This window comes from Microcebus murinus, chromosome 22 (assembly GCF_040939455.1).
Source record: "Microcebus murinus isolate Inina chromosome 22, M.murinus_Inina_mat1.0, whole genome shotgun sequence".
NCBI classification, from domain to species: domain Eukaryota; kingdom Metazoa; phylum Chordata; class Mammalia; order Primates; family Cheirogaleidae; genus Microcebus; species Microcebus murinus.
In genome coordinates, this window is record NC_134125.1 from 13,669,235 (window position 1) to 13,693,037 (window position 23,803).

General features: G+C 42.9%; 1 protein-coding gene across 1 annotated transcript in view; it reads left to right on the forward strand.

The window, feature by feature from the left end:
- CCDC60 (coiled-coil domain containing 60) overlaps nucleotides 1–23,803 on the forward strand; it is a 162,249-nt gene that overhangs the window by 128,387 nt on the left and 10,059 nt on the right. Inside the window, exons 6-9 of the mRNA XM_012756683.3 lie at nucleotides 8,935–9,025; nucleotides 13,276–13,510; nucleotides 20,410–20,494; nucleotides 23,118–23,189. Of these exons, the coding sequence (XP_012612137.1) occupies nucleotides 8,935–9,025; nucleotides 13,276–13,510; nucleotides 20,410–20,494; nucleotides 23,118–23,189 (483 nt within the window). The remainder of the gene's footprint in view (nucleotides 1–8,934; nucleotides 9,026–13,275; nucleotides 13,511–20,409; nucleotides 20,495–23,117; nucleotides 23,190–23,803) is intronic.

Consider the following 23,803-nt stretch of genomic DNA (forward strand, 5'->3'; position numbering starts at 1 on the left):
TTTAAGAAGAGTCAGGTTGTCTGCAAGAATGGGACACACACACACAAAAAAGTAAAGAACCATGACCTGAGGAATTGGATTTGCACTGTGAAAACCACAGCTGAGTTAAATAAAATAGTTCCCTATCTCCAATGCTAGCATTCCCCACCCTGACCCCCACCTGACACTGGCACCCTCTCCCTGTCCTGCCTTCCAAGTGAATTCATTCTTCTTCCTCTTCCAAAATCCTGAGTCTTAATCAATTCCTTCCTCCTGAGGATGCTTACCACCCATCCCCCAAATCCCCAAATCCCTTCTACCCCCAAGTTATCTGTTACACCAGAGCCCAGATAAATTAACCTCAGATACAACCAGAAATATAAATCTTGCATCTATTGACCAATGAGTAACTCCAAATCGATTCGGTGTTTTTGGTTAGCATGAATTTAAAACTGTAGTTTCCTTTGATACACAAGTGGTTTGCAAACTTTATTTTTAAACAGCAGAAATCCATTGTTTTTTTTTTTTAATGGAAGCCCCAATAATGTAAAACAGATTTTTCTAAATGGAACTTCTGCATGAAGCAAGAGGTTTGTGGGCCACGGAGAACTGGGGTACCTCCAACTTGCTCCCACCCCCCCATGGCACCCCAGTTATTTCCAGAATATCTTTTATGGCTCCCAGAATTTATTTGAAAGCCACAACCTTAAAACATTTACTATGCGGTTTTTTGTGGGGTTTTTTTGTATGTTTGTTTTGTTTTTTAACTAAACTGATCAAGTAATAAGGGAACACAATTTATTCTTACGGAAATTTTTCCAAAAAATGTACAAGTGTGTAAAGTATGAAAGCCTTCATTCCCTCCTTGAAATCCCCTCCTTAGAGAAAACCCCTTGTAAAGGTCTAAGGCATGTCCTTCCAAGTCTTTCTAATGGCTTCCTTTTATAAATACATGCAGATACATTTTTTAACATAAATGGGATCATACTCTACCTATTGTTCTCTACATGGTTTTTCCCCCTTTTACAATGACTCAAAGACATCCTTCCAAGATGGCACATACAAAGTTTCCACATTCTGCTAACAACAGCAGAGTACTCTATCGTACGGCTGGAGCGTAATTTAGATGACCATTTCTGTATTGCCGGACACTGAGGTCATTCCCAGACTTTTGACATTTCAAATATGGAATATCCTTATGCCTATCTTTTATGCTCAGTTGCAAATATTTCTGCTTGATAGATTATGGGAAATGGGAATTTCTAGGTAAAAGCAACATCTATTTTCTTTTTCCACAGCTGACTGCTTAGATTCTAAGAAAAAGGGCCTCTGTGTCCGTGAGTTTCCAATAGCATTTTATCTCCCTGAGCAAGCCAACAACAAAAATGTTTTGCCTCTGACATACAAGCACCCATTCCCTCTCAACAGAGGAAAGAATATGTAGAATTTGGATTGAGGAGAAAAAAGGGACCATCTTTATTTCCTTTGGTTGGTTTTAGAAATGTGACCAAAAACTGTTAACTGCAGTAAAAAGACATAGTGGTCACATTGAGAGTATCAGGTGTTCTATCGTGACTGGGAAGTGCAGAATTCCATTAGGGATCTCAGGATGTCCAGTTCTATAAAAGCAGAACCTGAACCTGACCTGAGAGAAAAATGCAGTCCAGGTAAGATTTGCATAGAAAGTAGAGTATTTGTTGGGATTTGCTTTCTCTAGGGGACCATTTCCTCTTGATGGGGATTTTAGCTTGAGGTCAGTGGTATGCTGGTAAGTGTTTAACAAGCAGTTCTCTAGGAGGCCAGGAACCATGATTTGTAACAATGCCAATTTCCATGGTGTAAATACTCTCTCCATAACTGAGTCAAGCTTACCAAGATGATGTTACTGAACTTGGAGTTAGGAAGAGATGCACAAAATCAGTTCTTGTGAGACAATATGAGACATCTCGAGCACACCACTGTTTGGGATTTTTTTTTAATTATGAATCAGGGTGAGGGGGGTTAAGTTTCCTAGGAAGTGTCAGAAAACATCTTTTTAATTAGCAAGAAAGCAGAAGGCTATCGTCTCTTTAATGCTTAATCCCTATTTATGATATTTCACCCTTATGAATATGAATTTGAATTTCCCCAACTCTTCAAGTACTTTTTTAAAAAACCTAGAAGGATCAGAGTGATGGAAGAACAAAGGTTTTAGCATCAGACAGACCTGGATGAGTCCAGGCTCTGCCATCTAATAGCTGTGTGACCCTGGGCAAGTCACTTAAGATCTTTGGGCCTCTGTTTCTTCATCTATGAAATGGGTTCCTGCCTCAGAAGAGTTATTGTTAAGGATTAAACAAGATAAAATACATAGAACATTTAGCCTAATGTCTGGGAGCACAGTGAGTGTTCACCAAATGAGAGCTATTAATGATAAAAGTCCCTTTTTTGAAGAGCAGTTAGGTATGTGGTTATAAACACCATTGAGACTTAAGGCTGGGAAAGAAATTATAAACTTCTAAGCAGAATTTTACCAACACATGGGATCCATGTTCACTGGGTAGCTGGACAAACATACAAACAGACAGGGAAAGAAGTCTACACAAGGAATCTAATTGCAAAGATAAACAATCCAGGGAATTACTCTAAGGAGGAAAAACCAAATCTCGTTCTCCTGACTATGCTTTTCTGAGAGTCCTCCATTAAGCAGCCAGTGTCTCTTATTATTAAAGCATTTTGAGACTTAAACCCAGAGCTCTGACACCCACCTTGCACTTTCCAAAAGGAAACATCCGTCCCTGGAGACCTGCAGATCCCAGAGGCTTCGTTCCTATTAGGCATAATGACAGTTATAGATCCAATTCCTCCCCCTCATGGGTTTTATAGCAAGAAAGTGGGAGTAGTTCAATACTTCAACATGGGCTCTCTACAAGCAGCAAAATTCCACTAACTAGCAGTTAGTGTGCTGCAAGCAGGAGGGTGATTTTCGTTGGTTGTAGGAAGAGCTCCTATTTGGATGGATTGGTGGACGACTGGGTGAGTAGACAGATGACAGATTTTAGGATGTCATTATGAGATTCATCGGAGTTTCTGCTTTCCTTAGGAAAAAAAAAAAAAACTTCTCAGCTTCCCAATGTCATCATGTAGCAATTCAAACACATTATCATTTCTCAGCACCCTTGTTAATTCTGCTGCTAACAAAAGAGTTTATTTCAATTGACAAGATGATCGGGTCCACAACTAAAGCAGAAACTGAGCCTTTAATTATGAATGTGCTAATTACCCTTCTCCGAGAGATACAAGCCTCTGTTTAGGCAAAGTTGACCTGATTTTTTTTTTCATAAAGACTCCCAAGTCTTTATTCAAACCCTTAGAGCCAACTGTGTTTCAGAATTCTGAGTTTTTATTTTTGCATTTAAAAAAGGAAATACGGGGCATATACCATTTAGAACACCACACTCCCAAAGGAGCCCCGTCATCAAACACAATATTTCTGCAGAAAACAAATAAGTGAATATTTACTCTAAGTGCATGATAAATACCAATAAAGACCATCGATAGCCTCTCATCAGTTCATGTCACATTTTGCTGCAAATAAGTTATTAAAATGTTTCTAGTTCTCAAGACGCTTTGGAGTTTGGAATTGGGTAAGGGGTCGTGAATCTAGATTAGTGTGTTCCTGTTAGAGACTAACTTTCTAAGACCGACCAGAGGGACTAGCTAGAAATGAGTGGACCTTTACAGAGAAATAGGCAACCAACACCAGATGTTGGGGAAATATGACAAGCTCTGACGCCACCTCCCCCACCGCCCCCTCAGGCATCTTCCCCAGTCCCACTGGGAAAAAACAGGGCAAACCCTTGGCCAAAGAGAGGAATAAACAGGTACCGCACACACCTCGAAGGAGTTGTTTCAACAGTCCCCACATCCCTGTGCTCTGCCCAGGAGCCACCGAAGCAAAAGAGTTGTCTAAGTCTTATTGCCTCGGGCTGTTCCAGAAAGACACCACTGGACCCACTCTTAATTGGGGAGGTCAGCTGGGTAGAATCCTAACTTTTATTAAGAGACTGCAGACACTCAAGGGCTGGGCTGCCCAGGCACAAAGAACCCACCCTTCCTTTAGCATAGGTGGGTAAAAGGCAACCACAGTTTGATGTGTCAAATATAATGTAAACACTTAAATCCTTCCACTGTTTTATGATGAAAACAGCTAGAGTTTGAGTACTTTCTATGTCAAGCACTCTGCTCTGGGTGTATTACCTCATTTAAGCCTCATTCCAACATGCCAGTGAGGAAACTGAGGCATGGAAAATTTAAGCAATTTGTTTCAAAGTTGCATAGCTAGCAAAAGAAGAGTCAGGATTTGAACCCAGTTAACCTCACTGCAAAGCACGAGTGCTTCACCACTAAATGGTTGGATCCTCCGTCTGTAGCTAAAGCTCAAAGTCCGCAATTATTTTGGAGAATTAGCTGGTGCCTGCCTCCAAGAAAAAGAATGTCTTATTACAAAGTGGCACTTACTAGAGGACCCTGGGATACAAAAGGGACCTGATTTATCAAGATATCATATGTAATATGTCATTTTCTTTTGCCCAGTAATTAAAAGTGCCATTCTGCACAGACTGTTTTGCAACTAAATTTTTGCCATTTGAGTTAATATACAAGGAGCATCTCTCCATGCCTGAACCTCCGCTTTGCAGTTTAACAACCTATGAATGTATAAAAACTTATTTAACCAAAATCCCAAGACCCACATGTCTTTTCCAAGGGTTTGCTTTTCCTGAAACAATGCAGCAACGTTCCCAACAACACCCATTAGCAATTTTTTATTTAAATGTTTTATATTTAAATTGTTTTCCCCTTATTTGTGGTGCCCTTCTCCACTCCCCACAAGAAAATCTCAGTTTCCTCAAACCTGCTTTATTGCAGGCACTACTTACTATCAGGGATGCTGCAGAGAAGAAAACAGACAATATCCCTGTTCTCAGGAGCTTCCATTCTGGGGGTTAGGAGGGAAGCTACAGATATTAGATATATAATAATCAGGATACGTTGTGATAGCAATGTGTTATGATGAAATTCAGGGTGGAGTGATAGTGACAGGGTAGGGGGGGGGAGTTATTTTTAAATTGGATCATCAAGGAAAGACATTTGAGTGAAATCTCTGATTTCCCCTGCTCTCCTCTTCACACTGATTTAATTGCCTCATTCTCCACTCTGGTACTCCAGCTGACCAGATCTCCACAGAGTGGCAGAACACAGCGGGATGATCAAATTATCACCCGGGAGGCAGGACAGAGCCACCTGGTCTGGGAAACCCCAAGAGCTTTGACCTCTGCCCCCTTCCCAGGGCAAAATCAACGGTTCTTTCCCTTGGTCCTGGACACATGAGCACGTGTCCCTAAACCAGCCAGCAAGCTTTTCCACCCTGAGAAGCAGACGTTTTACCCCCAAGCTTGAGTTCAGAAGGAGTGAAGTGTTTGAGAAAATTGCTCTGATTGCCACTGTGGATAAGACATCTTCAAGTGGCCACCCAGAACAAACTGTATTTGGTGGGTACAGTTAAAAGAAATTTGACAGGGCTCGATGCCCTTTTCCCTTGATTTCTGGCAAATAGGATCCCCCAGAAAGCTTCGGCAGGGGGAATTATGGTCTGGGAATTTTAGCTACTTATCTCCCATGGATCTGCCCTCATAGCTCATCAACACTTCCTCTAAGCCACTCAAAGATCTCCATTGAAAAAAGCATGTTATTGCTGTTAGCAGCTGAACTGTATTCAGTTCTCTGTACAAGGCACCCACCACGCCCCATTTCTTTTCATCTCCCCAGCAATCCTTTGGCATAGCTAATATCATCCCCCCATTTTACAGATGGGAATACCAAGGCTCAGAGAGGCTAAATAACACACACAAAGTTACACATGTAGGAAGCTTTGAGGCAGAGGACAGCTAGCTGGTCCACCCAATTATTAAATTCCCTCTTATCTACCAGGATGACGCTTTCCTGGTTCTGACACTCAGAGACACTTGCCTGAGGTCACACAGACAGTAAATCAGAGGCCAGCTATCAGGTGAGCTAGGTTAAGCTGCCGTAATGAACAACCCCCCAAAATCTCAGTGGCTTCAGGCTGAGAAGCAAAACAGAAGCTCATTTCTGGCTCACCCTGCATGTTGTACAGGTGGGCTCTTTGCTCATTTGCTCAGTCTGGGACCCAGGCTGACAGAAGCTCCATCTCAACACAAGCTTCCACCATCAATGAGGCAAAAAAAAAGGAATCTGATGACTTGAAGGCTGACTCTTCAAGCATCTGCTCAAAGTGCCACATGACACTTTCGCTCATATATTTTTGAACAAAGCAAAGCACAATGTCAGGCCTGCCTTCAGGGAGCAGGACAGAACTGGGACTATTTGGTGAACACACTCATGATTACCCCACCAGACCATGGGGAAGGAACACCAACTTGTTTGGTCCTTCCCCACACTTCTCCAAGGTGTGTAGTGGACGACTCAGCTCAGGTGGTTTTATTTTATTTTATTTTTTTCTTCTCCCTATTGATCTTCCTCTTTGGTTTATTTGCTACTGAAAATGAAACATCAGAAAGACCGGTTCTGTCTAACCCGGTCTTTTCTTTATCAATGGCTTTGCGAGAGCAAGGGCTCAGAGCTTTCTTAAGGTCTGTAGGAGTCTTGCTGCATTTTTAACTCATTTAGCCTGGTGCTTGAAGTCGCAATAGATTTCGGGTCATCTTGGAAGTCAGCATTAAGGGGAAAACTTCCATCTTCCCAACTGGGCCTGAATATTTAAGATTTTGAAAGCTTGGCTGGGACCAGATTTAATTTTAAAAGGGGAAAGGGGGTTGCTTTTGAACTTCAAGAAGAAGGCTGGCGGCTCAGCAGGGGCTGCCTTAGCAAAGGGAAAAGCAAAAAGGCCTGTAGCCTTGAAAGAAATGCGCCAAAGCAAAAAAAAAAAAAAAAAAAAGAAAAAATGCTAAAGCTTCCAGTTGGTGAGCCTTAAATCAGACTTCAAAAGCACTGCTAGTTTAAATATTGTTTATAGGACCAAAGTATTACTTCTTCTTCCTCTGGCTGGATTTTAAATATCCCCCTAATTTGATTACTCAGGGGAGAGGCAGGCAGAACCAACTTAAATGAGCTTCACTGTTAATTATTCAGAGGGCTTTTTATTGTGTAATCAAACATAAGAGTCTTACAAAACCTCGGAGGCACATTCTCATCCTGCCCTCCCCAGCCTAACTTCCACCTTGGGGTCTAGTGTATTTCTCATGCACTACCTGGTAGTGCATGAGAAATACTGGTAGATGTTCAGCAAGGTCCCGCTGGTGAGAAGACATTTCCCATTTGGACTGGGAAAAGCCCTTGTTTCTGCTACTCAGATGCCCCATGCCATGGGAAGTCAGTGGTAAGTCAGGTTTATCTTGATCACCTTTCACCTTCTATACCTAAGCACCTCCCCCACCACCAGCAATACACTCAGCACCTGCTAACAAGCCTAGACCTCCATTGCCCCCATCAAAACAGGTCTGTCCATCTTCTCATTTCCTCAATCCCTGCTCTATGCTAGGTGAAAGCCAGCCAAATGCTTTAAAGGATCCTACCCATCCAAAATCCTTTCTGCAGCAAAAAAGGGGATAAAGAGAGGGATGGATGGATGGGTGGGTTGATAGACCAATCAATCAATCAATCAATCAATAGATATGTAAAGGCAGTTGAGAGATCACATGTTGAGACCACCTGCTTACTTATCAATAGAGACCCACTGTCCTATATCCACAAGCCCAAGATCCCAAAGGCTCTAAAAACTCAGTTTTTTTGTAACTCATTTGGCAGCAAAATCTGGCAAGAACAAAAATGGCAGCAAAGCTTGACTTGAAGCTATTTATAGTCTTTATTTATCCCACCTAGTGTAAACATCCATGTGCTTCATTGCAGAAATATTAATGTGCTTGATTACAGATTGCTGCTCCCAACCCCATCAGAGGGATTTTGTTAACATACAATATATGCAGCATCCATAACGCTGCTTATTTTCCAAATGCCAAAAATGCCAAAATTATGAATTTGGCAACACATCTGGTCCCACAGGTTCCAGATAAAGGATGATGGGCATGTGACCCCCAGAGCCTGCTGGGGCTTTAGTCTCCTGTCCAGAAAGTTCTCAATCTGTGAGGGGAGGATGCAGGTTTTCTGGGACCTGAAGCTTATTTAATTGGGGCAGGGGGCACTTTAAGAAAAAGGATACAAAATTACAACATGAAATTAGGCACAGGGGCCTGGGGAAGGGACCCATGTCAGTGACAGGCCCTGGAGCTTTAGCTTCATCATTTTCATTGTACATCCGCATCCGGTAAGTGACTTCGGCCCCCTGAGTTTGTTTTCTCAGCTGTGAAATGGGATGGCAATGACTACATCACAAGGTTACAGTAATTGAGATGATTCAGTGAGAAGGCACAGAAGTGGTTTTTTTTTTTTTTTTTTTTTTTTTGCACATAGCGTCATAGAGAACTTTTGCCGAATAAACCTCAAATGAGTGATTCTTATTGGGCAACCCCATGAGCTCCCCTCAACCCAACCCAGTAATATTCTCTGTGTGTCACTCAGAAGTGTCCCTGTTGGTGGGACCCTTAGGCAATGGTCCAAGCAGAGACCCGGAAATGAACGTGGATCTCATATTCACGCCCGGGAGTAACTGCAGACCTGCCCAGGAGTCCAAACTACAAAGAGATGCAAAAAGCATACAGATATATGCCACCTCCCTGAGCCTCCCCCCAGTAAGCAATGGTCTCTTCTAACCCCAGTTCCACTTAAAAGACCCAGCAGCTGAGAACTGGGCCTCCTGCTCCTTCACACACGCAGAGACCAGCCACCATCCCCCTCCACTCATTACCTTTCTTAAAAGTACTTGCAATAAACCGAAGCTCTGGAAACAGAAAACTCATTAAACTGTTTCTTACTCAGGGACCCTGGTGGAAGCAAGAGTATAGTTAAAAAAATCAATAAGGACAAGTCCATGGGACAGAGGTGGGAACATTTCATCACGGCGCCAAAGGTAACCAACCATAGGCGGGCAGACCGCCCGGCTCCTGGGCCCTAACTTGGATTGAGGAGCATTTTGTCCATCTTTCTTCTGATAGTAATGTTTTTTGGTTGTTTTTTTTCTAGTTGGTTCTCAGAGTGAAGTCAGAACCACATGCCGTTGGATGTTTTTTGTAAATTTTAATTAAAATGGTTATCTGGGGATTAGAGGAGAAATGACATTTGGCTGGATGCTACCTGATGGGGAAGGGAGGGGGTGCTAAGCGGCTGCTTAATAAGATGTCACCAGAAGGAAATGGACTCATCTCGCTCTATCTTTTAAATCAATAACAGTCACATCGCTCTCTCTGTCTCTTTTTTTTTTAACTCAGTCAGAAAACAAGAAATGACTAACTCAGTAGACAGGATTTTCTACAAACTAGGACATATGTTTGTTATTAAGAAGATGTCAAGACATAGATTCTTTTTACCCAAAGCTATTCCTAACCTAGAACCTCCCCAGTTCCTCTACTGAACAAACAAGCCCCGTAGTAATCATAATGGCAAGAGTTAATATTCAGATAGGGGAAGGTAGTTGAGCGAGCACATAACTAGTGTTTGCTGAACCTGTTCCCTTGCCCACAAAATAGATATAATGCTCACACATCTGCCTACCTCTCAACTTAAGTGAAGCACCTTACAAAAAAATTAGGCAAACTCACTTTGAAAATGTGAAAATGCTTAGCACTATTGTAGTTGTATAATGTTTAGGGGCCACTTTTCAACATAATTGCAACAGGCCAGGTTCTGTGCTAGGAAGCTCTTTAGGTATATTATGCCCTCTTGATAACCCCATGGAACACTATTCTTATATCCAGGTGGAAGAGGAGGAATTTGAGGCTCAGGTTAAGTGACTTGCATGAGATTGCCCAGCTGGGTAATGGCAGAGACAGGAGTTAATTCTGGGTCTATTTATTAAACACTGGGCTCTTCAAATGCCTGTTGTCCGTGATGTCATGATTATAATTGCCCTAGATGAAGAGTCTCACCATTTTCTTGCTCTTTCAGCAGGGTGCTCCTAGGCTTGAGAATTAAGAGCGTTTGTTTTTATTACAGAAAGTTGCTATGGAGACATCGTGTGCATCTGTCTCCAGAAATGCACCGAAAAAGCAGCGGGAGCCACAAACCTTTAAAAAACAACAACAAAAAGTCCTTCAGCAATATTCCCCACCAAAATTGGAGGAGGGGAGAGTGAATTGCTTTCCTTAGACTCTCACACATTGAATTCTCCGGCAAGTTTGTGGGTCAAACCTGGGCTGCAGCGTGGTCCACTTTAGGGGTGAGGATGTTAAATTGGGACTCAAGAGACCTGGCTCAGCCACAGTGATTCAGTTCACTTGGACAAGTCCTTTCCCCTCTCCTGATCTCAGTTTCTCTTGCCCATAAACTGAGGACTTTGAAAGAAAGAATCTCACCACCTCCCACAACTCTTGATAGACTTCTGTGTGCATAGAGCTTGTCGGGGCCAACGCATGTTTGTGGCCAGGTAAATTGTATTAATGAAAAAAAAAAAGCCAGGATGGATGTGCACACATTAGGGAGTGGTGAGGTCTGTGGCAAACTGGAGCACTTCTGGACACCTAAGGGAAAGAAATCAGCTCTAGCTCATTTTGCCATGTGAGAATGGTAACCCAGTGCCTACCACTTTCAAGAGAAACCAAAAACCTTAGTTTTTTACATAAAAATCTCCCAATTTTTAAACTCCTGGGTAGCTAAACATGTCTCCCCGTAGGCTCCAGTTTGCAACCCCTGCTTCATAGAAAGTGTGAGGAACCATTCAAAGAAATCTTTTCCTCTGTTGCCGGAAGTCAGCCTTTACTGAGACGGAAACCAGCAGCTGGTTCCACCACTCCTGAGTGAAATATAAAATATAGGGAAGCAGCACTGAGGGATTTAAGTCAATTCAGAGAGAGTGGGTTCAATAAAGGGCAAGCAAGATGCTGACACTGCCTGTCACCTCTTCCCCCAACATTTTATTTTTCTGCCACTCTCAATCAGAAGTGTCAGCCCTTCGCTTTGGATTTCCTGACTAAGGTGGTTAATTACATTTTAATGAATGGCAACTTTAGGAGCAGAAGCTGAAATCCTAGCTCAAGGAAGATGCACATGGAACTCTGGATATGGAAGGCTCTTCTGAGATCATCCCAGTCCGGTCCTTCTGTTTTATAAATGAGGAAACTGAGGCAGGGCAGTATGAGTGGCCCCTGAGGTTCCCCTGGCTCTGACTCCAGTGCTCATTGCGAGACTCCAGGCTGCCCTCACGACACAATCTGTCCAGCCTTCAAAAATTACATTGATCTAAAGAGTCTGGTTCCTGGAATCAAGAATTCATATTGTGCCAGGCAAAAGAGAAAGAAGCAACTTGTGCACGTATCGTCCCTGAGCCCTGACGTCCTCTCTACCCAGGGTGGCAGGGAGTAGAGGGGCTCTCTGTCAGGCTGGCAAGCTGTTGACCAATGGCAGTGTCAGGACAAGGGAAACATCGTACCAAGCTCCTAATTTATATAAGGTTGCCAACTTTTGGTATTCGCTTTTTCTTTATCACAGTAATTTTATAAACTGCATGCCCCTGTGGAGATCTGGTTGAACTCAGTTCAAACTCCAGTTCTCCAGTCTGTCACATTCTCAAGCATTCTGTCATTTGTACAGAATTTCACTGAAGATTTAGGGGAGACAGGGGCAGGCACAGGGAGAGATCTCATCTTCAGCCCCACAACCTTCCCCCTGACCTCTCCCAACCTTCTTCCTCCCCTGTGCAACCAAGAAATCCCTCCCCTCTTCCAATGCAGGAAAGTTCCACCCATATTCAGGGCCCCACAAGGAAGCCAATCAAAATACTACTTGTGGTCACATACAGTGGACTTCCTGAAAAAGAATCCTGACAAATACAATTCTGTCCACACTGTTTAATATGTATTAAATATTGGTGTGTCCTTCAGTGCTGCCTCTTCTCCCTGTCTCCTTTCTTAGGATATCAAACACCATAAGTTTCATCTAAGGAAGACGTTAGTCTGCCGCTCAAGAGCTTTCATTTAAATGTTCTCAAATAAATGTTTTTCTACTAATTGAGTATAAACTGTAGCCAGCCTGTAATGAGCTCTTTCACTGGAGCAGCTGAGGACCTGTTCTTCCCCACCTGGCATTTTAAATGCCATAAAGAACCATGAGCATGAGATCAAGGGTATTTTCAATGCCATTGAAAAAGGCTTCTAGAGTATTTTCAAGTAAGGCATAGTAATTAGCTTTGGTGTTAGCCGGACCTGGATTTGAATCCTGGCTCTGCTACTTACTAGCTGTGTGATCTTGGGCAAGTTAGGAGGCCTCTCTGAAGTTTGGATCATGAGTTAAACAAGGTCGTAACTCCAAACAGTGCATTATGAAGTGACATCAGTTTTGCAGGAGGGTAGACACACATACACACACACATACACACAAATACACTCCTGTTGCCAACTCTTTCTAACTACTTTCCTTCCAAAAATCCACATTCCCCTCACAAGACTTCCCCTTCCTACCCCTTAATCTCATCTAGGATGTGTCACCTCCTGGATGACTCCACCATGGCTCCTCCCCCTGTAAGAATCCACACCCCACCAGACAAATCTGCTTCCCCCCACTCCACCTCCTAAATTCAGGCGTAGAATTTTCTCCACCTTGAGTTCTTTAGAAAACCCCAGTGGATACAAATCTTCGTTCTATGAGGCCCAGGCATCAAATGGGTAAATAAGAAGTTGATGCATGCAATTTGGGGTCCAAACCAAGAAATAGCTAAAGAAATTAGACCCATCCTCTTCTACAGTATAGAAATCAACTCTAATAGTGATTACAAAAGAAAAGTCAAAAACTATTCTGGGTCTTGGCGACATCATTGGAATACATATTTGCCTCGCATGGTGACTATTTTGTCAACCATGCACTCATGCAATAGAATAAGGTCTGTCACACTTGCTTCAAATAATACACACTTTGTGACAAAAGGTCACTCCAGATCCAGCATATGTCTCATGGTGTGTGGAAAGAATGATAAGGAGTTCATAGTCAGAGCCAGGTTTTTGCTTTTTCTGCCCATCTGTCCTTCCTTCCTTCCCTCTTTCTTTCCTTCACTCTTTCCCTCCTTCCTTCCTTCCCTTCCCTTCCCTTCTTCCCTCATCCTTTCTCCCCTTCCTTTCTTCCATTGTTCTTTCCACCCTTCTGAAACCCGTCTTTCTTCTCTCTTTCCTTTAGCCCAAGAAATTAAAAATTCCTGTCACGCGAGTCACCAACCGCAAGCCAAGCCGGCGTGGCTCCACCCTCAGTCTGAGTCGGACCAGTGGGGGATCATCCCCCCAGAGTAGCATGGTCTCTGTGAACCCTGGCTCAGATGACCCCCAGAGTGTGGTCACCCAGGTGACTGGCAGCAAGGACATCGAGGACAATGAATCGTCTTCAACCAAGCCTGATGAAGAACCTCTCCATATCTGTAAGTCCTACCTGAAATCTGACCAATTGGCCCTGACTCTTTGCCTTCAAGCCAAACATCAAGAGCCCCTGTGGCTCCATCTCCACCCCTACTCCATTAAAGGAGATGTAGGAGCCCCCTGGCTCTGTTCAATTTCCTTATGATCCTTTGTTTTCCCCAGTGAAGATAAGAAATATACAACTTGGGTTACTCTAAGCCATTTCTCCCAGGGAGACAGACCATGGCCACCAATTTCCCTTTTTTAGTATTAAAAAATGTTCTCTTATTTAGCCCAATTTATACAGAACATTATCATTTCAACATGTAATCAGTATAAAAAATTACTAGTGAGATATTTTATTTTTTTCACCCTGTGTTTGAAATTCAGTGTCTATTTTTTTAATAGCTATATTAAGGTATATGTCACATACCACAAAATTCACTCATTTTAAAGGTACAATTCAATGATTTTCAGTATATTTACAGAGTTGTGTAACCATCACCACAATCTAATTTTAGAACATTTCCATCAACCCAAAAGAAAACCTAGTGTCCTTCCCACCCAGAGCCCCCAGGCAACCACAAACTTACTTTCTGTCTCTATGGATTTGTCTTTTCTAAACATTCTGTAGATGGAAGTTGTATCACTCTGTGATCGACACTCTGGAATAAGCCTTTTCAGTGGTTCACAATTTTGGGGACACAGATCTTTTAGAAAATCTGTTGAAAACTATTTTGAAAACTCACCTAAGGAAAAAAGCTCAAATACACATATATACACAAATTTGCATACTATCTGGGGGGTGGGGAGGCTGTGGACCTGAACCAGACAGAATGGTGACTGGGTTCCATAAGTCATATGAAAAATTTATTCTTAGAACTTTCTGGCTTGAGCTTGTATAGTAGAAGGAGGTAGGAAAAGAAAGAGAAGGATTCCTAAGGATTCATACAGAAGATGGAGGAGGCAGAAAGGAGAGGGAGAAAGGCAGGGACAGGAAGGACATGAAATGCCCTTTCACCGCTGATCCTACATTGTAATAGACTCTTACTCAACCTTAAAAACTCAGCTCAAATGTTCCCTTCTCTGTGAAGCCTTCCCTGACTCCCCCAGTTTCCCTCCTCTCAAGTATCTTAGTACTTTGTATTTGCTTTTATTGAGTTCTTAATTTTAATTTACAACAGCATCTCACTGTTTTAAATTGTATCCAATAGGAACCTCTTTTGGCTTAGTATAGAGACCTAAAAAATAGTGACTTTTAAAAGATAAAAAGTTTATTTCTTGTGCAGATTAAAGAAGACAAGTTCAGAGCTGATGAGGTGGCTTCAAAAGATCATCAGGGATTCTGATTCCTTCTCTTTCTTCTCTGCCACCTTCAGCATTACTTCATGATCCTAAATGGCTGCTGGAATTCCAGCCATCACATCCACATTCTAGGCTGGAAGAAAAAGGAAGTAGACAAAGTACAGAAGTGCCCATTTCCAGCTAAGTTTAAGCAGCCTTCTCAGAAGTGCTGTACTATTCTTCTACTAAAATCTCATTGCCCAGAACTTAGTCACAGAGTCACATTCAGCTGCAAAGGATGTTGGGAACATGAGCTAGTAAATGTTTCCCCTTACACACATAGAAAGAATCATAGTTCTATTACTAAGGAAAAAGGGAAAAAGAAACATGAGCTCCCTGCAAGGGTAGAACAATAATGTTTTATGCACCTTCAGCCTGGCACACAGTAGGTACACAAAATAGCTGAAAAATGCATTTCCACTGGAGATGTACCCCTGGGAGGAAAGTACTCCCTTCATCTTCACCACCCTTTTCCTCCATTTATACCTTAACCTCCGTCCCAGTCGTCACAGCCTTGACAAAAGTAGATTAATTCCCCAGGCCTCTCATTGCCTTCTAAAACCTCCTTGAATTGATTCTGAATTCATGAATCCTATTCTGAGAGACATGCCATTTGACCAAGGTCTAATTTCCAGGGCTGGCTGCATAATGAAGTCTTTGTGGATGCAAACGCTCGTGACAGCAGGTTGTGGCCTCTCCAAGGAATGATCCCCTCCCCAAATCAATGGCAGGTGTATTCCCAAGAAACCAAAGCCCAGGATATTCCTTCTGCTGGACTTGAAGTTATGAGTCTTGAAACTATTAAAAGAGACTTACCTAAATAGCAACTCAAAATATGGGTCATCTGTTGTTCCCCCTCAAACCAGCCCCATATAATAAAAGGACCTCCTCTATTTTTCCCCCAAAAGAAGAAGAAATGGGCTCAGTCATTCAAGGATGAGATTCTTAGACAGACTGGGGATGGAAGATGAAAAAAGGAAGACAAAATTTTTTTTCTCTGGGGATGTGATTTGGCATCTGAGAAGAAAGAACACCACTGTCTCTGAGCCAGAGGTAATGATATCCCCACAGCCTGGAAACTGAGAAGTGGGCAGTCCCTGCATATGGACACACGTCACAGGACTGTCTTCCTCAGAAAGTAGCATCTGTACCCTTTCCAAACAAGTCTTTTTATTCAGGTAGCCTTGAGAAGTCCCAAGGCTTTGTTCTATTTCACACATATCCAACCTCAGTTCCTTGATGGATGGACCTTCATATTGGTGGGTACATTCCTTCCCAGAGGCATTTGGCAAGCAGAAAAAAAAATGTGGTGCATTAAGAATCATTATGTATGATTCTTTAAGAGGGCTGCCTAATGTACCAGGGCACTAGGGTCATTTTCTGGTATCCACCCACCCTAGCCTGGTTTGCTTTTGGGTGGGAACAGGGGTAGAGGAGCAGTCAGAAGTTGCTGCTTGTTCCAAGAGAAGGGAAGAAAGTAGAAGAACCAAACACAGCTCCCTCAGTAACACGCTTCTGGACACACCCCCAGGATTCTGGGATGTGTGGCTTGTATGGGCAGGTGGACATGACAAGACAAAAATGAAGGTCAGGTTCAGGTCAAATGGAATCATGTCTGCAAATTACTAGGAAGGTAAACTACATGAGAACAAGGAAGTGGAGTGGAAAGTGGCTTAATGTTGACATTTATCACAGCCTAGATGGCTCCAAAGTCATTAAGGAAAGGCACTCTCTCCCTAGCACCCAGTGATTGCATTCATAAACAAGGCTGGACACAAATGGTCTTGGGAAGCACTGGTATTCCGGCCTCCCTTCCAGATATGGCTTTTGAGATAAGCTTGAGTGAACTACAGGTACCTACTAAGGGGTGCACTGGCATTGTCACCCTTCATTGGTACCCAAACCTAGTTCATAGTCTCCCAAAATCCTTCTTTCCTTTTTCTCCTTAGTTGTTCATTTATTCAGCAACTATTGACAGAGATCCTGTGTGCTAAGCATGGTGCCAGGTGCTATTAGTGGAAGACAAAATGTGGCTTCTGACCTCAAGGAACTCAACGTCTAAAGGGGAAGACCCACAAGGGAACAGACAGTTGCCATCTCATGAAATCAGTGCTGTGATGGAAGTCAGGAGGAGAATGTGCTGCAGGAGTCCCCAGATAGGCGCCTTGCCTGGGTGTGGTGGATGAGGAAGGGAAGAGAACATGCTTCCAGAATCCCAGGGGAGGGAAGAAGATGTAATAATCTGTCAAAAGTACATGAAACCAACATCAGCCACTCTACTGTCTGTTCTGAGACAGTGCAAACACCACCAATATTTTCCATCGACATAGAAAATAAAAATCAAAAATTATTTTTACTCAGTGGAGACAGCCATATAGCATGTTGTCCATTTGGGGATGCAACAAGATTGTGCTACTAAGGATATATTTTAACAACTCTCCCTTCAGTCACTCAAGTTCCAGTAATTGCCCACTATAGTTTTCTTCTTGGGTCCTGGAATTACTTGAAAGCCATCTCAAAAGTCTCCCCTTTATTATTTCTTGGGATGTCTCTGACTCTCCAATGGCTCTCTGTGTATTTCCTCCTCTTCTCAATCCAACCCCCTTCTTCTCTCTTCTTGTTCATAAATCTGACAAGAAATTCCAGAGGAGTCACAGTCACCAACTAACAACTTCACACCATGATGCTTCAGCACCGTGGACAGCTACACGCTCCAGGGAAAGGACGTCCCAAAGCCCACGGTTTTGTATCAAACAGATTCTATAGGAGTGAGGTGGGCGAGGCTTTGCAAATCTGTATCCACATAAAACAGGAACATTCACGTCCACTGTTCCACTTTTCTTGACGCACATAGCTTACGCCACCTGCGTTTCATTATCCAACTTTTGAGAGTACCAGTGTATTAGTTTCCTAGGGCTGCCATAACAGTGTACCACAGACAGAGGGGCTTAAACAACAGAAATGTATTGTCTCACAGTTCTGGATGCTAGACATCCAAAATCAGTGTGTCAGCGGGGCCGTGCTTCTTCTGAAATCCATAGAGGAGAATGCTTCCTTGCCTTATCTCGTGGTTTCTAGCAGTCCTCGGCATTTCTTGGCTTCTGGATGCATCGCTCCAATCTCTGCCTCTGTCATCACATCTTCTCCCTGTGTGTCTCTCTCCTCTTATAAGGTCACCAGTCACATTGGATCAAGGGCCCGCCCTACTGCAGTGTGAACTCAGCCATCTGCCCCAACCATGAACCACATATACTACAATGGTCTTTAAAGATTACAACGGAGCTGAAAGAATTCCTATCACCTAACGATGCCGTAGCCATTGTAACATTGTGCAATTCATTACTCACGTGTTTGTGGTGAAGGTGGTGTAAACAAACCTACTGCACTGTCTGTGGTGTAAAAGTATAGCACATACCATTACATGCAGTACATAATATTGTACTTGATAATGATAATAAATGCCTATATTACTGGTTTATGTATTTTGCTACACTCTATGTTTTATCATTATTTTAAAGTATACTCCTTCTACTTATATTTGAAAAATATAATTAACTGTAAAACAGCAGCAGGAAGGTCCTGCAGGAGCTATTCCAGAGGAAGGCATCGTTGTCATAGAAGGCGACAGCTCTATGCATGTCGTTGCCTCTGAAGACCTTCCAGTGGGGCAAGTTGTGGAGGTAAAAGACAGTGACATTGATGGTCCTGACCTTGTATAGGCCTAGGCTAATTTGTGTGTTTGTGACTCAGTTTTTAACAAAAATGCTTAAAAAGTAAAAACAAAAAAATTAAATAGAAAAATCTTATAGAATAAGGTTTTAAAGAGAGAAAATATGTTTGTACAGCTGTACAATGTATTTGTGTTCCAAGGTAAATATTATTACAAAAGAATTAAAAAGTTAAAAACTTCAAAAGTTTATAGAGAAAAAAGTTATAATAAGCTAAGTTTTATTAAAGAGAGAATTTTTTAATAAATGTAGCATAGCCTAACTGTACAGTGTTAATAAAGTCTACAGTAGTGTACAGTAATGTGCTAGGTCTTCACACTCACTCACTGACCCACCCAGAGCAAATTCCAGTCCTGCAAGCTCCATTCATGTAAGTGCCTTATATAGGTGTACCATTTTTATCTCTTGTGTCATATTTTCACCGTACCTTTTCCATGTTTTTTTTTTTTTGAGACAGAGTCTCGCTTTCTTGCCTAGGCTAGAGTGAGTGCCGTGGCGTCAGCCTAGCTCACAGCAACCTCAAACTCCTGGGCTTAAGCAATCCTACTGCCTCAGCCTCCCAAGTCGCTGGGACCACAGGCACGAGCCACCATGCCCGGCTAATTTTTTTATATATATATGTATTAGTTGGCCAATTAATTTATTTCTATTTTTATAGTAGAGAGGGGTCTCGTTCAGGCTGGTTTTGAACTCCTGACCTTGAGCAATCCACCCGCCTCGGCCTCCCAGAGTGCTAGGATTACAAGCGTGAGCCACCGCGCCCGGCCTCTTTTGCATGTTTTGATATGTTTAGGTACCCAAATACTCACCATTATGTTTCTAGTGACTACAGTATTCAATACAGTAACATGCTGGCTGGTAGCCTAGGAAGAATAGGCTGTACCATACAGCTTAGATGTGTATGGGGCTATACCATCTAGGTTTGTATAACTACCTCTGTGATGTTCACACAACAACAGAATCACCTAGTGATGCATTTCAGGTAACTTATCCCCATTGTTAAGCAACCCATGACTGTAATTACATCTGTAGCAACCCTATTTCCAAATAAGGTCACATGCTGAAGTACTGAGGATTACAACTTCAACATATCTTTTGGAGGGGGGCACAATTCAATCCATAACTCAGGTATGAGGAAATATGTCTATACTATATAAAAATCAGCACTATTAAGGATGAAAATGAAAGTTAGCTAATGCATTGAGGGGTGGTGGGAGGTAGGGGGCGCTAGAGAGCACATGTCTGTCCAAAGGCGCATCCAAATGCCCCATGAATAAGGGCAAGGCAGTCCCATCTCAAACTCCTTTCTAAGGAAGCTGGAGGTCTGGATCTTTATGTGAAACCTTCCAGTTTTAAAAGGTTGGCATCCACATCAAATCAATTAAAACACATTTGTCAGCTGATTCAGCCTGTGGACTGCCAGTTTGGAAATTCCAGCCTATGGAGATCAGAGAGAGTTTCCTGAACAAAACGATTTCTTCTAGGAAGTAGAAACAGTTCTCTCTGGCTGCAGTAGAGTTTAAGGTGGGGGAAGGGAAGGGACATGAAACAGGAGGTAAAAAGGGCAGCCAGATCCTGGAAGGCCTCCTAGGCCATGCAGAGGAATTTAGATGTCATCAAAAGAAAAATGGAGAGTCACCGATGGGGTTTTAAGCAGGGAAGTAGTTGTATGGTCAGATTTACAGCCCGCTACACACTGTGAGCTGCCTCTCCTGGACCTGTAGGGAATCCTCCAGATGCTCTACACTCAGAGGCAGAGATGATCCCAGCTTGGAGGCTGGGCCCTGCCCTGCACCACCCTGTCTCGAGCGTGCCCTCTGGTCAAGAGTGACCTCTCATATTCTCATCAGATCTGCAGAAGCTCCTGGAGCTCGTTTGGGAAGACGCCCGGAGGATGATCATGAAAAAAGATGGGACACAAAGAAAACTACCCAGGTACGTTTTCTTTACTCCTGCAGCAAATAAAGGATATCAGAATAATAGTGATAATATTAACAAGAGCAGTAGACAATTACTGAGTATTTCCTTTGTGACAAGCACTGAGCCATGTACTTTGTTCATGTGTATCACCTGCCTGAGTTCTTACAATAACCCCACAAGGTAGATCCTGATATCTTTATTTTACAAATAACAAAATGAGGCTGGGAGAGGCTGTGTGACATACTCAATGCCACTCAGCTAGTGAACAGTAAGGCCATGACTCGAATCCATATCTTTCCAATTCCAAAAACCATTCACTCCACCACTGTGCCACACTGCCTCTCAAGAATCCTACAGTTATTCATTCATTCTTTTAGCAAATGGTTATGAATATGTGCGGGGGGAAAGTGAGAAATGTCATGAAAAGCAACTGAGAACTGTGAGAACAAATAATAAAGGGTATTCAACTTAGTCTGGGATGGCTGAGGATCAGAGAAGTTTCCTCCGAGGAAGAGACTTTAAGCTGAGATTTGGATAGGGCAGCCTAACAAAGTTTAGGGGGATGAGGGCGGGAAGGCCGGAGGCAGAGGGGAGAGTGTAACAGGCAGCACATGCGCAAACGTGGTCAAAGGGGCCTCCATGGCACCTCCCAGGAACTGAAAATGCAACCAAAGTGGGATGAAGCTCAAGGATTCTGGCTTTTGTCCTAAGGGCAACAGGAATCCTTTGAAGTTTCAAGCCAACAATCAATGAGATTGGCTCCTAACCTGAGCTGTCCTCCTCCTGGTAGAAAGCCTCATCCACCAGACCTCTGACCTCTGAAAGCCCCAGAGAGCAGGCAGCCTAGAGCCGGAGTTCCCTTCCCAAGTGTAGGTCTCCCTGAGTAAGCAAATTGCTTGCTGGAAATAAATGAGGCACTAGAAGACGTTCATCATTGCCTTTGGCCTACTGGGATGCCGACTGTAACTTATTAGTTATTGTTATTGCCGTAATTACAGTTCACTGCGCACTTCCACAAGCATCACACCCCGTCTCTGCTTGTGGATGATGAATTTGTCTGCTGCCGCCTCAACTCTCATAGGGGACGGCTCTGGAAGCTGGCACATGGAGGCACACTCGGGGACAATGTTGGGCCCTAAGGCCCCCACTGCTGTGCCAGATTTGTAAGCATGAGAGACAGACAATGATGACACTCCGTGAGTGTCATCCAATGATCATCTCCATGAGTCTCCTTCTTTTGTAAGAACTCACAGCATGAGCACTGGCTTTGGAGTCAGACTGGCATGGGTCGAAACCTGGTGCCCTTGGACAAGTCACTTAGCCTTTCTCTAAACCTATTTTCTTGTCTTTAAAACAAGATTGTGTAGCATCAAAGCATTGGCTTTGGAACCAAACAGGCTAGGATCAATCTCCATCCTACTGATTAATTGCTGTGTGATGTTGGGCAAGTGGCTTCACCTCTCTGAGTCTGATTCCAATTCTGAAAAATAAGTCTCATTAGCAATCTGTCCCAGCAGGTTGCAGTGAGAATTAAATGACACTATCTTCATCAAGTATTACCAATGTTATGGAAATAACATCTACTTCAGTGAGTCACCTTAAGCATTTAACTAGATAATGTATTTATTTAACATATTAGCATGTGCCTGGCATATGGTAAGCAGTCAGTAAATGCCATGGGGGTCATGGAGGGGAGGGTAGTTCCTTTTATTTCACACATAGCATCCCATGGAATTTTTGCAGCACCATGCTGGGACAGGTGCATTCACCATGATCATCACCTCACCTCATAGACAGCAAAGAGCAGCAAGGAGTGACTTCCACAAGGTCTTCAAAGACAGAACTGCACTAGAACCTGGTTCTCATGAGACCCATCACATGGACTGAGCATTCGCTTTCATGATAAAATAACCATGGTTAAGGAGCAAGAACCTGTTGAAATTTCCCTTCTCCATTAAGTCCTCTGGGAAAAAAATCTCCCTAATCTCTTACTAAGGCAGCAGATATTGAAGCTTCGACGTGGAGCTGCAGAGAGACAGTTAGGAAAAGCTGCAGATCCTTTTGCTCACTCACTTTAAAATCTGTATTCCTTTCTCACTTTAGATCCCAAATCTGCTTCCATGAAGGTTGACCTCGAATCCTGGGGTTTTAGGAACCCCTCCAAGCCCAAAGCCAGATTGACTGCCACCCAGTCATCTGAAAAGATGGACTTTTTAAAAAATCCTCTAGCAGGGTCCCTAAGGATCAGATGCAGCTTAGGGTACTTGTAAAAAATACAGATTTCTAGATCTCATCCCAGATCCACTAAATCAGTATCTCCAGAGGCAGCCTTATTTTTTAACAGGCACTTCAAGTAGGCATTTATTTCACAGCATTTCACAGTATGCTAGGAAATTCTAGGGGTGTGTGTATGTGTGTGTGTGTGTGGTTTTAAATGCAGATCCAATGAATTAAAAATCTCTGGAAACATGGCCCAGGAATCTGAATTTTTAGCAAACTCTCGAGGTGATTTATATGCCCAGTAGAGTTGCAAGAGCCCTACTCTAGAGAGAGAATCTTCCATTCCCCAACAGAAATTTACTGCTACGAGAGCATCATGTATTCAGTGCCTTATTTAAAAGCTCATCTTGTTTTGCAGCATCTCGGCAGGGCCCAGACAAAACAAGAATGAGTTTATCCATAAGGAGGTGCAGACCAGCCGCAAATTAAGGTAGGAAGCCTGCAGCAAGTGGCTTGGGAGCCAGCCCACAGTTATGGGGGCCACTGCAGAAATGATGCTCACCAGACCACAGAATGTGGGGCAGCGAGGGGGGAGACGTTTTCCATCTTATGGTCTCACTGGAATCAGGCACTTTCACTCCAGGGCCAAGAGTGACAATCCAGGCATTTCTGCACAACAGTTACATGCCATAAAGTTAAATTCTTCTAGTAGTGAAGAGGTGAGGCAGGGAGGATGTGGTTTAGGACTATTCCTCCTCCTTTACTTGGGTAATGTATAATGGGAGAGGTCAAGGTTTTCCTCCAATTCATTTATTCATTTAGAGAATATTCTTAGATTTCCCCCTCTATGTGCTATGTTTGGGGAATTCAGCAGCAAACAAAATAAACAAAATCTGCCCTTATGGATTTCAATGTCTGGGCTGGGGTTATATAACCTTTCATGTGCCACGAACCCTTTTGACAATCTGAGAAAGCCTTTGGACTCCTTTTAGAAAAATGTTTTTAAATGCATACTATAAATTACAAAAGATTACTAAGAAATTTGTAGTAATACAGATTGCTATATTACAATCAAATTTGGAACATAGTAATCTATGAGCTTGT